This window comes from Hippopotamus amphibius, chromosome 14, assembly GCF_030028045.1.
Source record: "Hippopotamus amphibius kiboko isolate mHipAmp2 chromosome 14, mHipAmp2.hap2, whole genome shotgun sequence".
NCBI lineage: Eukaryota > Metazoa > Chordata > Mammalia > Artiodactyla > Hippopotamidae > Hippopotamus > Hippopotamus amphibius.
In genome coordinates this window covers 35,458,111-35,476,182 of record NC_080199.1, presented here as the reverse complement: position 1 = coordinate 35,476,182, position 18,072 = coordinate 35,458,111, and the positions used below count along the sequence as shown (strand labels likewise).

General features: G+C 38.3%; 1 protein-coding gene across 2 annotated transcripts in view; it reads right to left on the bottom strand.

Annotated features, from left to right (window-relative positions):
* The window catches only part of KLF12 (KLF transcription factor 12), a 431,241-nt gene that overhangs the window by 284,532 nt on the left and 128,637 nt on the right, over positions 1-18,072 (bottom strand). For both annotated transcript variants that reach the window (XM_057707238.1, XM_057707239.1), the window contains exon 2: positions 14,197-14,260. In XM_057707238.1, coding sequence (XP_057563221.1) covers positions 14,197-14,229 — 33 coding nt within the window. In that variant the 5' untranslated portion in view covers positions 14,230-14,260. The remainder of the gene's footprint in view (positions 1-14,196; positions 14,261-18,072) is intronic.

Below are 18,072 nucleotides of genomic sequence, written 5' to 3'. Positions count from 1 at the left end.
TGTCATACAGAGTGAAGTAAGTCAGAAAGAGAAAGACAAATATTGTATGCTAACTCATATATACGGAATCTAAAAATGGTACTGATGAACTCAGTGACAAGACAAGAACAAGGATGCAGATGCAGAGAATGGACTGGAGAACTCGAGGTTTGGGAGGGGCAGGGGGGTGAAGGGGAAGCTGAGACGAAGTGAGAGAGTAGCATAGACATATATACACTACCAACTGTAAAATAGATAGCCAGCGGGAAGTTGTTGTGTAACAAAGGGAGTTCAACTCGAGGATGGATGATGCCTTAGAGGTCTGGGACGGGGAGGGTGGGGGGAAGTCGAGGGAGGGAGGGAATACAGGGATATGTGTATAAATACAGATGATTTAACTTGGTGTACCTCAAAGAAATAAACAAAATAAAATAAAAAATCAAAAAAAATACATTGTTAAAATTGAGTAAATAAGAATTTTTAAAGTTACTGATTTTGAAATAAAATGACTTAGTTGGCTAGAATTTGCTTTATTAAGACTACAGTCATCACACAACACAAGCAATTACCTTAAGATAAGAATCAAAATTTAATTTGCAACACCAAAGCATAAGAGAAAGAGAGTAGAGGGGAAATCCTCAGAACACTCAACTTACCAAACTTGGGGGAAAAAGAAAAAAAGAAAGAAAAATAAAAAGCATAATACCCATTAAAGAAAAAAAGAAAGTCGGGTTGCTAGATGCCTTAATATAAAATTGTTGGACTATAACACATACACAGCCTAACAATCAGAAATATTTTGATTAGGGAAGTACCTTCTTCATATCTGTTATTATATTTAACCAGTCTGAGCAGTAAATTCAGAATATTTTTGTCATGTCATCAGCACAGTTGTGTAGGGTAACTGCTTAGGAAAATCCTGTCTTGCCATTTTCCACATAGTTAGCTCCTATAAACCAGACCTTCTCCCTCAACTACCACTTACTGGAAAAAGTCAACCTTAATAAATTTCCAGTGTTTCAGGTTTTGTGTGACCCATCTGCCAACTTCTCAGGACCTCATTTTTCTCTCTCTTCCATCACACACGATCACATGATCACACTCTTTAACACTTTTCAAAGAAGGAAAATGTAAGGGACAGATCACTCATTTTCTCTCTCATTCTCTTTCTTTTGTCCTCATTCATCTTCCATCCACCCATTTATTCAAACATTCATTAAAAAGATGTCTATCAGGTACCTTTTGCTTTAAAAGAAAAAATAGGCAAAAGTTAAACCTACTTGCTTAAATTGGGTTTTAAAAATCTGTGAACTACAAGTAACCACGTTCCCATTATGCCTTCCTTCCTCCCGAACCTCCCACTCTATAATGGGCTATGTAACCTTGAGCAAATTGGTTCATTTTTATTGATTTTTTCCTCCTATTTACATTAACCCACTTGAATGAGATATTTCTTATAGTACCATTCAACTCCAAATTTCTACGTTTCTAAGATACTTTTAAAATTTTCAGCATTGCTTGAGAAGAAAACTCTAGAAAGAGGCTGCTCTTTTTTAAATTTATGTTTATTTTTATTTTTTAATTTTTAAAATTTTTTATATAATTTTTAAAGGTTACTTTCCATTTACAGTTATTACAAAATATTAGCTACATTCCTCGTGTTGTAAATACATCCTTGAGCCTATCTTACACTCAATAGTTTGTATCTCCCACTCCCTATACCTGTCTTGCCCCTCCCCCTCTCCCCACTGGTAACCACTAGTTTGTTCTCTTTATCTGTGAGTCTGGAAAGAAGCTGATCTTGAGGGCAACAATAACATCATCTCTTTGAAGCGTAGACCCTGCATCCTGAACTACTGAACAAGATTGAGCTGACATAAAAAGAATAACAACTCACTAGCCCACTGGTCCCATTTAGTCTCCCCTCTCACCTAGCCAACTTATTTTAACATGGAAAGAGCAACTAACGTTACCAGAGTTTCTGCTGCGGCTTTAGCAGTATCTCAGTTTCATAGTTAGAGGCAAAAGTAAGATGGAGACTTAATTTCTCATTCAAAAAGCACTAGAGACTTCTCCACTATAATTAAATTCTTGCATTACAACAACGTATTTTGTTTCTGGCAGAACAAAAAATAAGTGCTGTTGCATGGTTGACTAGAACTAGGGAAGAGACATCAATTCACACTCTGAGTTGCAACACAGAAATCTCTTGGCTTTTTCTCTCTTTGCCTCCCCTTGATTATTTGCACCAAGCTGGCCAGCAGTGGGCTGGGGAACTGCCAAAGTGCATGCCAGGGCCACCTCTGAATATCTGATATCTTAGTTTTCTTCAAACTTTATGCGGAGAATTGAGAGGTGAGGTAGGGATGCAATAATTACCTAGCTAGACAAGCAAACATTTCAGATGCATAAATGTCCTGGAGTAGATCCAGAAGAACTTATAAATGGAAATCATTTAGTTGCTTAAAACAATACATTTTGCTTACTCTCTTCTACCTGTAATCACTCAACCTCTCCTCCTCCCACACAAATATCTTCACAAGTCCCACCTCCACAATTATTTCTCCACTGGGGCCTTTCTAAATGACACTTTTAGAAATGATGTACAAATAAATGTTACAAAACAATGATTAAATGCATGCTGTTCTAGTAACTGCAGTGCAACCTTAGGCAAGGCCCTCAGGATTTCAGAGAATAATAAAGGTTGTCACGGATGGAAATAACAGATCCAGCCAGAAGCCAGACTCCCACCTATTTCCATAATTTTCTCCTTTTCAGAATAAGTATATTGTGGAGGAGAGAAGAGTTTACAAGCATGAATAAGATATTCTGTCCTCCATATCTACACGTTGGCAACATAAGGCTCCATGAAAAGTAGTCACCACTGGAAAGAACTGAGTCCACAAAGGGAATAACCAGGTAAAGTATCTCAATTCATGTGGTCCTGGTGTTTAAGGAATGTGAATTCTATGTGCAATTCAATTTAAAAGTAATGAAGCAATTAAATTTAAAAAGTAATTAAAACTCAGACAAATCTAGCAATCAACCTCTCTCTCTCTTCCACACACACACATATACACAACACCATACAAATGTAAAAATATAAACTGCTATATTCTACCAGTATCTGAACTGTTTTTTAGCAACCTAATTGTTCTTACTCTCTATCTCATTAGAATGCTATTTCTGAATTTAAACCACAAATCAGAGTCAAGTCCTTTCTGAGGTTATATCTGGAATTCTGGGAACTGAAGGCAGGTTACTTCTCTTCTTTTTCCCCCAAATCCAGTAAAGAGCTAATACCCTCTCCCTGTCTACCTGCACCCACCTCACCAAATGTTCCCCCTTATCTCTGTTCCAGGAAGGCCCGTTGTACAAGACTTCCTGGTCCTGCCCCACGGCTCAACACAGACCTCCAGAAAACCGCGCAACATAGGAGAGTTGACACGTGAGATAAAGAGCCACTCGCCCTTCCAGCATGCTGTGAAGACCCCACCTATCTTGCTGCCAGCAGGCTCCCACTTCAGCAGTCCCGCTGATGTTGTCCTTTGCCCTCTAACAACCCACCCTGTTCTTCCCTCCAGTATTAGTGCCTCTTGGTTCCAGAATCCAGTGGGAATTAACACATGCCTCCTCTTTAGCTGCTCTCCAGCAACTGGGTTCTGTTACAGCCTGTCAACCTCACCTCTAACCTACGCAGGACGTAGTATCATTTGTTCTTACTCTGACTATAATCTCTCGATCTCATTCTTGCTTATAATTTTACTCTGAACTTTACTATCTGCATAAGCCCCTAACATCTAGATAACCCACCTATTTCCACCATGCATAAAATCAGAATCTCCCCTCTTCTCATGCTCTTTGATCTTCCTATGCTCTCAATCGAAGCTCCCCATGGCCACAGGGCTCTGGCCTGAGCCTGACCGTCCTATGACATTACAGATGAACAGTCAAAATCCAGGGAGCAGAGTGATCTCAGCTACTACTGACATCAAGAACTAGTTAAGCACCACATGAGGCCACAAACGATCCTGCTGTTTCTTAAGAGATGAGAAGGACTTCCCTGGTGGTGCAGCAGTTAAGCATCTGCCTGCCAATGAAGGGCACATGGGTTCGAGCCCTGGTCTGGGAAGATCCCACATACTACGGAGCAACTAAGCCCATGTGCCACAACTACTGAGCCTGTGCTCTAGAGCCCACAAGCCACAACTAATGAGCCCGTGCTCCACAACTACTGAGGCCCACGTGCCTAGAGCCCGTGCTCTGCAACAAGAGATGCCAATGCAGTGAGAAGCCTGCAACAAAGAGCAGCCCCTGCTCACCGCAACTAAAGAAAGCCTGCACGCAACAACGAAGACCCAACACAGCCAATAAATAAAAATAAATTTATACAAAATAGAGAGGGACAGAGATGAGCAGAGCCAAGCAGGTGGTTGTCCAGAGCAGCCTGGGTCCCAAGGACAGTGCTTCTGGTCCTGGGACAGGAATGGAAGGATCAAGGAAAGAGAGCAGGAATCAGAAAAGGTATATGACGTACAACACTCAGGTGGGGCAAAGGGTGAGGAAGGAGACCCCTGCAGGAAAATGGAGAGAATGGGCCATGTGGGACTCAGTGGCGGGTGTGAACTGTCACAGCTCAGCTGAGTTCCGTCTGCATGGTCCAGCACAGTCTTCCCTGCAGGGTTCCACGGCTCCTGGGACATCTCGGTGAGACTCAGAAGGCAGAAGTGCAGCAGCCTTCATGTTCTCATCTGAGTCGGATGATCAGATCCCCAGGGACGGGTGCAGCTCACGGCCACGGTCACTCTATGCTTGCGCACCGTGCTGGCCCAGGGGTGGAGCTGGCTCACAGGAGCTCCATCAGCTTATCTGATTCTCACATGTGATACCTCTGACTGAGAGAAGGAGCCAGCTTCCCCTGCAGTTCCCAGCATCCTCGAGGTTGGAGGCTAGTGAGCAGTGAGGAGTCTGTGTGGACTCAGCTCACCCTCACCGCTTCCAGTTCTGGTTCATCCCTGCTCTCCAGCACCTCCTGCCACTCTTCCTTCCTGACCGCCTGCCCTGCTGATTTCAAGTCGACACCCAAAATACAGAAGCAATAACCACACCTAACTTGCTTAACTAGCTCCTACAATCGGATGAGGTCAACTCTTGATAATAAATCCCATATTCTCTACCATTCCCGTGGTTCTGTTCCTCTGAGCAAACTCTGATACAGAATTTGGTATCAGATCTAGCTCCAGGAAAAAAAAAAAAAAAAAGCACATATGAATAACCAATTGACTTAAATTGGAATATTTGTGAGTCTGACTTTCATCAGGCCGTAAGGTATACGGAAGGACTAAATTATGTATAAGATAAAGAATCACACTCATTGTTGAGTCAATAATTATTCATGATTTTATCAAACAAAACCCTCTTTAGAGAACAGTAGGAAATTAATTCTCAGCTAACGTCAACTGGGGAGAGGGGAAGGAGGTAATTTTTTTTTTAATGCACAGATGTTGATAACAACGAAATTAACCAGAGATACTATTTTTCAACAAATGCTTTTAATAATCAATCACTACGCTGCTTTAGTACTCTGATGTTCTCATTAAATCAAAACTGCTTAAAATGGTTATGTTTAAAAGATGCTCATATCATTTTTATGATCACTCCTGAAAATTTCTGGTAAAACACATTATATAAACTACTTTGGTAATGTACTCTAAATAGGATGAGGTAAAGCTTAGATGAAGATCCACTATAATCAAAGGGCCAGAAAATGAAAATGAGAGAGAGGGGGAGACAGAGAGAGAATACAAAAATACACCAGAGCACGAGAGAGAGAGAGAAAATGGGGGGGATAGAGAGAGAGAGAGAATGAGAGAGAGACAAAGGGGAAGGCAAAGAGAAAATTATTTGGACACATAAATGAGCCTCAATAGCTTTTAGCTGAAATATTTAATGATATTACTGAATAGCACATTTACCCTTAACTCAAAAATGAACTTTTGTGGGGCACTTTTGTACCCAAGAGAAAGAAAATACACTTTTATATTTACTTAGAATTTTGTTTGAACAAAAAATTGTGAATTTTACTCCTAGCTCTTCCAGAAAATGTGACACCATCATTCAAGGCCCCAGTCAAAGATCACTTCACAAGTGAAGTCATCACCAGCTCCCTAGGTTTCATTAAATATATTGTAGCACTAATTACATCAAATTGTAGTCATTCATTTGCGTGTCCCTGAGATGATGAAGCCTTGAAAACAGGGTCTAAATATAATTTGCATTTGTAGACCTGTGTCTGACAAATAACAGATTCTCAATATATGATTATTAGATTCAATCAGACTACAGCTTAGGTGTCACGGTTAATTTAATGTGTCAACTTGACTGGGCCACGGGGTGCCCACACTAAACATTACTTCTGGGTGTGTCTGGGAGGGTGTTTCTAGGTGAGATTGGCATTTGAATCAGCGGACTCAGTAAAACAGATGGCCCTCCCCAGTGTGGGTGGGCATCATCCCATCTGTTGAGGGCCTGAATAGAACAAAAAAGTGGACGAAGGAAGGATTCAGTCCCTTCTTACCTGCTTAAGCTGGGACAATGGCCTTCTCCTGGCCTTGGGCTTGGATTCATACCATCCGCTCCCCTGGTTCTCAAGGCCGTTGAACTTGGACTGAAACTACACCACTGGATTTCCCAGGTCTCCAGCTTGTAGATGTCAGATCATGGGATTTCTCAGTCTCCATAATCACATGAGTCAATTATATACATATATATATGGTATATGTATATAGGATATACATATATATATATGGTATATGTATATAGGATATACATATATATCCTATTAATTCTGTTTCTCTGAAGAACCCTGACTAATATGAGCTGTCAACATTCTGAGTGAAACAAACAACATGTGTACCAACTACTGCCGCGTAGCCAATGATTTCAGAATTTTATCTCCTCCAAGAGGAAGCCAGATGTTATCCATTTCTTACCAACATGGAGCAACAATGTGGAAGTCCCCAGTTAGACCCTGAAACCAGAAGCTGACAAGAAGAGACCCGGTAGCCCCAGGTATGAGGGTACATCCCAGCATATCTTCAGTCAAAGGAAACAAAAAATATATGTACAATTACTGGCCTGAATAACAGATTTTCCTAAAGCCAAACCGACACCATTAACATGACTTAAAATAATGAAAATGGCTATTTTAAGAAGTACTTAGTAACTACCAGACAATATGCAAATGCTTTTGCATTTTTTTCTCATTTCACCTTCACAACAACTTCATGGAGGAGGCATCATCTACACCATCAGCATCATCCACACAGCACAGGTGTAACAATGAGCTAGAGAAGCAGGTGAAGCCCTGGCAGAACTGCGATTGAAAGCCAGGAGGCCTGCATGCAGAGCCAAGCTCTTAAACACATCAGCAAGTTCAACCGTCTCCATGGGTCCCTTAAATGCACCTAAAATACTACCTATTAAAAATGGTGATGTTAAGGCATTTTTACACCCTTCCTTTAAAACTCAATGAAAACTCTTAAAGCCAATTTAGCGAAAAAATGGATAAAAAGTCCATCTTAAGTGAAAGTAAAAACAGTCAGAAACTCAGATAGCCAATCCAAGCATACTCGTCAAAGACTGTTGAAATCTCGGAGACCACTGGGAGAGGACACACAACCTCCTCAGACCTGGAGCAACTTCTTAAAAATAAAAATCAGAGTGATGAAAGGCCTATCCAGTGAAAGCAGAGAAAGTGGAGCTAAGAGAGCAAACGCACTGATGCAGCATTTTCTAGAGTCTGGCTCCAGCAGCAAGGCAGTCACTGGAAGTTGCAGAAGGAAGGGAGACAGGAGCCTTTATCTCAAGAGGCTCTCCTGTACAAGGGAAGGAGAGGCAGGGCTCTGGAAATGTTTAGAGTATTTGAAATAAACTGAAAACAAAGACATGGACTCATCTAGCTCATGTCCAAAACTGTTGGTGCCCCTGTCCACAATACCACCTGCCATGCAGGAAACTACTGGGCCCATTCAAAGATGGGTAAAGACCGGAGAGGGGCCATCAAAGAACTGTCCATAAAAGCATCAAATATCAAAAGCAGGAGAGAAATGGAAGCAAGAGGCCAGTGAAGAACGAACATCACAGAGAGAATTACCCAAGGAAACAGAAGAAGAATGTAGGTAAATAACACTTCACAGACTCAAAAATAATAATTCAAACAAAAGGGCCTTGCTTTAAAAGCAAATAATGTTCAGGGAAGAAATACAAGGGCTCAAATGAAAAAATACAAGGTATCTGAAACAGACAAAAGTAAGTGGACAGAGTGATGAAATACTACAGAGAAGAAAAGCCACTTCAGGAACTAAAAAAATAACAAAGAATTTGACTGAAAATATAGTTGGAAAAAAATGTTGAACGGGAAAGCACAGTTAAATGAAATAAAAACGTTAAAGGTAAAGACCACAGATACAGAAAACGAAAGAGAAATATTATACCTATCTTTGGGGTTACTAAACAAGAGAACAAATAATATTCAAATCGGCAGGCATAAAAACAGAGTCTACTTCTCAGAGCTGAATGACAGGATCCAAGAAAAACGGATACAGAAGGATAAAAACCAAGAAGCAAAATTGATGAAGTTACTGAGCTTCTAGCTACTAAAAATAGTCCATGGACATCTGAACAGAAAGCAGAGCAAGAACAAGTGCTTCAGGCTTCACAGTGACACCAAATACCAGGTGACAGTAAACACTAGATAACAGTAAAGCAGTGTCTCCATATTTCTGAGAAAAATAAGGATTAATACTAAATAGCTTTGATAATTACAGCTGACAACCAGAAAATAAATGTTAATAACCTAACTTTTAAGAAGATAGTAAAACAAGAAGAGGGAAAAGGGAGAAAAGAAATGTCATTAATTTACGCATCTTTCACAGCAAAAAGCCAAAGATGTTGTTTAAAGTTAAATTTAGTCATTAAAAAAAAAAACCCGGATTTACCAGAACTCAAGTTTTTTTTTTCCTACTCTTTTTCTCTTAACTCTCAAATGATATCATCACTTTGGTAAAAGGATGTTAACTTGAAAATAATAAATTCCTTTGGTTTAAACTCACCTTCTATTTCTTCCACTGCATCAGAAGCAAACCAAAAAAAAAAAAACTCTGTATTAGAAATACAAAGTAGAAATATGATCCTATTTTTGTAAAACCATCTCTATGTACTTGTATATACACACACAGAGATGCTGTAAATAAAGCTCACCAAATGCTAATAGGTGTGAGGCAGGGAGGTGATGGGGCTTTGCATACTTTAATGTTTTTAAAATGAGCAACGCATCACCTTTTCAAATAATAAAGCCATTATTCTACTTCAATAATTGCACAGTCTTTCTCAAATCCCCGTATATCATTTTGTTCTCATATCCCAGGTCTAAGGAATTAGACACCCAAGTGAAGGGACTTGACAGAAGAATGGCCTCATGCAGGATGATATTTTAATAAATATGTGATACACCTAATAGTTTTGGGTCATTATCAAATCTACTGAATGGGCACAATAAAAGAAAGAACTTTTAATATAACTAGATATGCCTGGAAACAGGATGCACTGCCACCTGCAGTAGGAAATTCCAAGGAGTAATCAAGATGTAGCACTAAAGTAACTAACCAACTCTTATGGAAGACAGCCACATTCCAAGCACATGGTAAGAGTCTATGCCCTTTGTGGGCACTTCCAGTTCTGAAAATACTTGACTTTGTTATGTGACGTCATACAACAAACTCATGAATCTCTTTTGCTATATAAATAATAGTATCAAGTGCCACCCCCACCTTTAGAACTCTACAGCTCTGAATTATTTTCACAAGTCATATTTTCTTTCACCCCTATGACAACTCTTGAAATAGACAGGACAGGTGTTATTAGTTCTACTTTGCAGCTGAGAGAATTAAAATTCAGAAAGAAGTCACTGGTCCAAGATCATATAAACAGAGAATTGCAGAGCCTAAGACTTGACTTTCTTTGATTCCATGTTTACTGCCCAGGCAGCTACTCTATGTAAACGCATACTGGCCCAGTGTTGACAATATATTTCACTTACATCAACTGGGGCTTTCTCAACAACTGGCCTACTTAGCTCAAAATGGAAGAAAGGCTGGACTGTTGCTACTGCGGTCTTTCTACCTTGTGTGAAGAAAGAGTCTTGAAACCTCATGGAAAAGAAAATTTATAATAATCACACTGTATATGCCCATCGCTATAAAGCAAACTTTTTTTTGGTAGCGAATTAAAGCTTTCTCAGAAAGGCCTGCTATTGTCCTCTTGCTTTCCAAATCCAAAAAGGAAAACTCATCCACTGCTAACATTGGACGGTTTAAGCAGCTGTCATCAGAGGTAGTCACAGAGCAAAAGTCTGAACATGAACTCTGATAAGATGAACTAATGTATATGCATGCATATGTTTTGGACACCTGCTCTAAACCAGCTGCTGGGAGCACTTGGTAAACATGCTGAAATGGCTGGAAAACAATGGAGCAAAGCCTGGTTTGTGGAGTCAGGTCCACAAACATTCACAGTGAGAGCAACTGCTGAAGTGTGTTAAAGAGCACATACACAAGGTTTTATGCTGATATATGTGAACAGAAAATAATGGATAGCTGGGATCTTTTTAGAACTTATTTAATGTTATCTAATGGCAAATGGTAAAGGGCAAATGGCAAATTCACGTGCAAGGAAACTGAGTAAAAAACAAGAACTTAAAAATTGAGTAAAGGAAAACAATGTGAATATATACACACACATATTTTGATGTAAATACATATTTACATTTTATATATTACTGATTGATCAAATGATTGATTGATGGAAAGGGGAGATGAAGACAGCTCCTGGAAGTAAGACTCCTGAGACAGCTGCAAAAGAAATTTTACAAATGCTATTTGGCTGTTTAAATATTAGAACATAAGCAGAGAGGCACAGCATGATATTCTGTGGCTCTTGGCAAGATTTTATCACCACTGGCAAATTGGAAATGTACAAAATAGTTTTAAGAGCCATAGTCAAATCCCTTTTCAATTGTGTAGACAGTGGCAATGCTGCATCCATTGCTGACATTGTAAAAACGTAATCTTAAAAATTGACATTGGGAATATATGTGAAATATAGAAAAGATAAATTTCCAAACTGCAATTTTCTCTCTGAATCAGACCTTATGAAAACTAACAACACCTGATTCACACAGGTTTAAAAACAAGCGTCAATGTATTCTTTGTTCTAAGGCATCCATAACTAAACACATGGATTGAAAAATATAAAAAACAGCAAGAAGAAAAACATAATTCATGGGGACAAACACATTAAGTGAAATACTCACTGCTCCTTCCTCTATAAAGGACTTCGGAACTCCTGAATTATGAGCTATGAGGCATGATCATTTAGAATGAATCACATATAATATATTACACTTAATGAAGATAATATTTTCAGTTTATCCTCAGGGTAAGTATTAACACAATGATTCTCTCTGCCATCATGTTCAGCTGTCATAAAATTAGTTACAGAACAATGACACTGTCAAAATGTATAAACCTACAAAGCTAACACTGATCCAGTCAAACAAAAATTTAATAACAACTGAACAAAAACATAAATATAATATCAACATCACACATGAGGAAAGGGACAAATACTTTTACATGATAATCAGCGACAGTTTCCATATTTACACAGGGATGAGCCAGGAAAATTGGAATTTACTACATTTGCCCTGTTTGTCTTAAGGAGTATAGGAAATTGTTTAACTTTACATTATACATGAAATTATCAATGGTTCACTGGAGCTAGCTCATCTCTGGCTCAAGAGAGCCAAATGTTAAATTTTAAGCAATCTTGCAAGCTCTTTGTTAAACTACTGAAACTAGCCACAGTGGTAATATTTACACCATGGGAATTGACAAAGACTACAGATCAGGCCTCCCCACTCCATGTCCTAGAGCCAGTTTACTAGCACACCACTAATCCACATACAAATAAGTACACAGTACAATTAATTCTCACAAAGTAAATGCACCCATATAGGTAATACTGAGATCACAAAAAAGAACTTTACCCAGTAATCTCCCTTAGATCATCTCTGAATCAATACTCCCTCCAGAGGGCTGAAAACTTTCCAGAAACAAATACTACAAAGGAAAATTTTAGCAAACAAATAAGGAAGGCTTTCTTTTTAAAGATTTCACATACAAGTAAGATCACACATTATTTGTCTTTGTCTTTATTTCACTTAGTATAATGCCTTCAAGATCCATTCATGTTGCCACAAATGGTAGAATTTCCTCATTTTTTTAGGACTGAATAATACTCCATTGTATACATATACCACATCTTATTTATCTATTCATCTGTTGACAGACACTTAGGTTGTTTCCATGTCTTGGCTACTATAAATAATGCTGCAATGATCACGGGGGTGCAGATATCTCTTCAAGTTAGTGTTTTTGTTACATCTGGATATATTCCCAGAAGTGGAACTGCTGGATATATGGTGGTTCTGCTTTTAATTTTTTGAGGATTTTCCATAATGTATTCCATAGCAGCTGCACCAATTTACAATCCCACTAACCAGTGCAGAAGGATTCCCTTTTCTCCACATCCATGCTAGCTTTATCTCTTGTCTTTTTAACTGTAGCCATTCTAACAAATGTGATGTGATGTGATGTGTCATTTCTTTGATGACTAGTGATGTTGAGCATCTTTTTCTGCACCTGGGCTTTCATATATCTTCTTCGGAGCAATGTCTATTCAAACTTATGACCATTACTTAACTCATTTATTTGGGGTTTTTTTGCTATTGAGTAGTAGAAGTACCTTATGTTTTTGGATATTAACCCCTTATCAGATATACAGTTTGCAAATATTTTTTTCCCATTCTGTAGGCTGTCTTTTTACTTTGTTGATGGGTAAAACCCCATCTTGCAATTTTACTGAATTCACCATCATATCTACCAGTTTTTTGGTTGAGTCTTTAAATTTTTCTATATATAAAATCATGCCATCTGCAAATAAAGACAATTTTACATCTTCCTTTCCAATTTTGATAACTTTTATTCCTTTTTCTTAAGTGACTGCTCTAGCTAGGACGTCTAGTACTATGCTGAACAGAAGTAGTGCGAGTGGGCACTCTTGTCTTGTTCTTAATCTTAGAGGAAAAGTTTTCATACTTTCAGTATTGAGTATATTAGCTGTGGGCCTGTCACATATGGCTTTTATTATGTTGAGATATGTTCCTTCTAGGCTGAATTTGTTAAGACTTCTTATCACGAATGGATGTTGAATTGGAAGAAGGCAATTTCAAGTGAAAGATATAATCTGAAAAATCATTTGTAAGTATCTGTGAAGGCAGGCTGGCAAAAAAAGACATGATGGACATTTATTTGAAAGTAGCAGAAGCAACGGGGGAAGGAAAATATGAAATTGTATGTGTTGGGGAGCTATATAAAGAGTTAGGAGGCACATGCCTCCGTATTAGACTTTATGAAATGGAGATGCTTTAACCTATTGGCATTTTCTTAATATTAACCTATGATTTTTATATTATGACCAGTGTGCGGTACAAGAAAAGTTCAAATAAACCCTGCAAAGTGAGAGCCAGCACCTGATTACTGCTGAAATTCACAGGATTTTTTTACCCTCTAATTTATACCGGTACTTGTCTGTGAGACACCAAAGTCAAGAGGCTTTCATAATCATCCTACGCCCTTGACAAACGCCAAGACTGCAGGTGCAAAGAGGACAGCATCTGACAGCAATTTCATGCCATATACGACACTAGGATTAGGATTATGCTGGTGGCAGGAACTAATATATATTTAACAAAATCTGGCTTCTTTTTTTTTTTTTTTTGTCGTCCCAGTGATTGGTTGTACCAAGTGGTTTATCATCTGAAAGTTTTTTTTTTTATTATCATCTGAAAGTTAGTTCTTAAACCAGCTTCGGTTCTGGAAACTGATGACAGACGTGCACAAAGAAGGGTTGCCTCTTTGTAATTTTTCTTATATTTAAGTTTAAAAACAAAAATGACACTTCACAGATAGATGAATGTGTCTAAGCACTGACCTCTGCCTCACAGTCAGACAAAGAAGTGCTCTAATGAGAATAACTGCCCAAAATAAATGTTCAAAATAGGACTGCCACTGCAATTACACAATTTGACTAACCAACCTTTATTGTTTTCCTCTTCATATGGATATTCATTCAGCCATTTGTTTCTAGAGTCACATTGATCCTGCAAGACAAGCACACACATACAAAAAAACAAATAATGAGAATCAATAAGGGGTTAATATCCAAAATATATAAACACCTCATACAACTCAACATCAAAAACACAAATAACCAAATTAAAAAATGTGCAGAAGATCTGAATAGACATTTTTCCAAAGAGGACATGCAGAGGGCCAACTGGCACAGGAGAAGATGTCATTTGCAACAACACAGATAGACTTGGAGGGTATTATGCTGAGTGAAATAAATCAGACAGAGAAAGACTGCATGACATCACATGTGTAATCTAAATAATACAACAACCTAGTGAAGATAACAAAAAGAAGCAGACTCACAGATGAAGAGAACAAACTAGCGGTGACCAGTGGGGAGAGGGAAGTGGGGAGAGGCAATGTGGGATTTGGGGATTAAGAGGTACCAATTATTATGTATAAAATAAGCTACACGGATATGTTGTACAACACAGGGAATACAGCCAATATCTTATAACTATAAATGGAGTGTAACCTTTAAAAACTGTGAATCACTACATTGTACACCTGTAACTTATATAATATTGTCCATCAACTGTACTTCAATTTTAAAAAATGAGAAAAAGTCCCACATGTTGGTAATACTCTTCCACTGGAGGAAAGAAAAAGAAAAGCTTAATTATGCAATTTTTAAGCTCTTGATTAGTGAAGTGACATAATAAAAATAATAGCTGAGGAATAGTTTTGATTTTTGCTTCCTCTTTAGCAGCCATGTGAAGGGCAAAATGGAGAACTGAAGGAACAGAGGCAGAAACTCCAGCTATGACACTATGGCAGATCCTGGGCACGAGATGTGAAAATCTGTACAAAGTAAGGGAGAGAGGGAGGAAAAAGAAAGGGATGCAACAGGGAGAGAAGGCTGGGGAGAAAATGGCAGAAACTGGTTTAAAAGTAAATTTAATATATGAAAGAGAAATCACAAATGTTCCGGCTGGAGCAGTTGTCTCCATGATTTTCAGCAACTAAGAGATTGTTAAAGGAATGCTGTTTTCCAGAGGAAATAGTCTTTTTTTCCCTCTTTATGGTTGATACAAATGTGCAGAATAACTAATATGAATACTTTTTGCTGGCTCCATGTTGGCCAATACACAAGTAACTTTTAAAAACTGATCTAAGATATGTCACTCCTTAAAAATTAAACAAATGTAAAGTAAATATTTATGTGGTTTCTCAAAGCTTCCAAATCCCCAAGACCATGTGGATCTCACCAAACAGAATTAAATATCGCTGGATGGGAGAGTTCTGATTACAACAGACCATTTGCCCCATTTGGATAGATCTTAAAAGTTCTCCTATTTATTCTCTCGGTGTTATGTAACTCGCTTCAGACTTTCCATTTCATGAGGCAAATTTTCTTTGGCATTCAGTTAAGCCAGCTTATTAGGCACAGTTGACTTTTTTTTTTTTTTTTTTCATTTGGAATTACACTCAAGAGGGGGCACGCCTTGGAGTTCTTAGCTACACCCATTCCGTGCCAAAGTCTACTCAGGCAGCATCCAGCCAGGTTTCCTTTGCATGTGTTTCCATACATTTGAACAGAAAAACAGTTCACTAACTCATAAAGCCTTAAATGAAAGGTACCAGAATATACACGTTCCAAGGGCTTGGCCTGTAAGATGAAGTGGCCATCAATTTCATTCAAGTTTTAAATCAATCAATTGATCAATCAATGACTCTCCCCCTTCCTCACTCCCTCCTTCCATCTCTCCCTCTATATCTATATGAATATAGATGTGTCTCTTATGACTCAAAACACATCCCCTTATAGTACAGTTTTCACCACTACTAGAAATGCCACTAAGAAGCAACAGAACATAAACGCAGTATTTGAATATGACAGTGGCAAACTAGAAATATTCTCTTGAAATTCACAGGATAATTCTTCTATCTTACATTGTGAAACCATAATAGGGTACCCCTTGAAAGAACTAAAAGTCATCCAAAACACCATGTTCTTATCAAATATGTCTTGTCCTTTCTAGTCTTCAAAATATATCTCAATCCATTAAGTTCCAACTTCTCAGCAGGATATACCAGGTACTTCAAACCTGGCTTCAATCTCACATTATGGTTCTATAATTTTTTTCACACTTTAACAAACCATGAACATTTTCACATGATATTCAACTTATTAATGCTTAACTCCAAATTCACTGTACTCCTCGTACGGATACGGTATTATTTACTCCCACATTTTTGTCTACTAATTTATGATTTTTTACTATTACCGATAACACTGACACATCCCTCTAAATAAATCTTGTACCCCACGACCTCTGCTAGCCTGGAGGATGCCTTCGGGCAACTAGAAGGGATGCCCTCTCTGGGGAGACACAGACAGACTCCAATCAGGAGATGGGGCCTGGCCAGGGAAGCCCAGTGCAGACTCCCACCTCCCACCCCTCAGCCAGGCATCCACACCCTAAGCCACTGTACTTAGCTGCCCTAGTCTGCACCTCTAATTACTGCCTTAGAATACAGAAGTATAATTATGGGATCATAATAACAGAACTTTTTCAGTCTTTCAAAATATATTACCCAAATTTCTTTTAATGCAGACTACATTAATTTATACTCCCACCAGGAGAAGCTATACGTGCTAACCTAGTTCCATTACTATCTATTTCCCAAAACACAGCCCATTGCCCAGCAAAATTTAGGAGATCAATAAAGGTTTGTCAAATGAATAAGAGAAGCTAACAATGAGAAACAAAACAAAAATAAACTCCCCCTTATATCAACTGTGTGGATATTTCTTAACCAAGTAACCAGGGCGTTAATTATATACTTTGTATTTTTTGATGCAATTAAGCTACACACTACAATAAACATTAAATTTTGTGAACTATACATAACACAATATCACACATTTTTACAGCATGTGGGTATCTACCAAGGATCCTAATGATAGCTTTGTCCTGAAAACAGTTCTGTGAGTTGAGCACATGAACATTTTAAGATTCACCTGACATCGATAATCAGAGGTTAATTTCATATGCAAGGTAACAAGTCAGATAATGGTAGGGTCCTTATAAAACCCCTGAGTTAGTCCCAAATGTTCGTGCACAGCCCTTCATAGTTTATCTTTGTAACTACCTACAATTTAAATGTATATCTCGGTATGTTTTAAACCTGAGGACAGCTTGGTACAAACTTCTGTTTTCCATTCAATTCAAGCTCTTCAAAGAGCACTCAAGATCATGTTTTGCTCTGCAGTGCCCATCCCACACCCATATACTTTAAGTAGCACAAATGACAGAAAACGAAGACATGGTTTAGGGTTGAGAAGACCTGTCCCTAGTTTCACCTCTGTCAACTACTGGCTGTGTGACCTTAAACAACTCAATCAACCTCTCAGGCCCAATTTCCTTCTCCACAGAAGCAAGAATAATGCCTGTTTTACCTACCCCATATACCCTAAAGGCAGTAATGTCGATAAAATAATCTGCACTATCATATACAAAAACACATGTAAGAATTACCACTCTTTAATAAAAAACCCAGGATGTTAAAGAGGAAAACAACAGAACTTCCCCAAATTAAGACCACAAGATAGAAGAGATGAAGCTCCAATTTTATTCATGATAAGGGACCTCTGGGTTACTCCCCAAATCCCCATCAAAAGCAAGCCACGATATAAAATAGGAATCTGGTACAATTCCAATAAGTTATTATCTCATAAATTTCCTAATTAAAAGATTACTTAACTCTGCCAAATAGGTCTGTGAAATTACCCAGTAAATCATCCCTAAGTACAGAGTTTTAAAGGCCACTGTCCTCA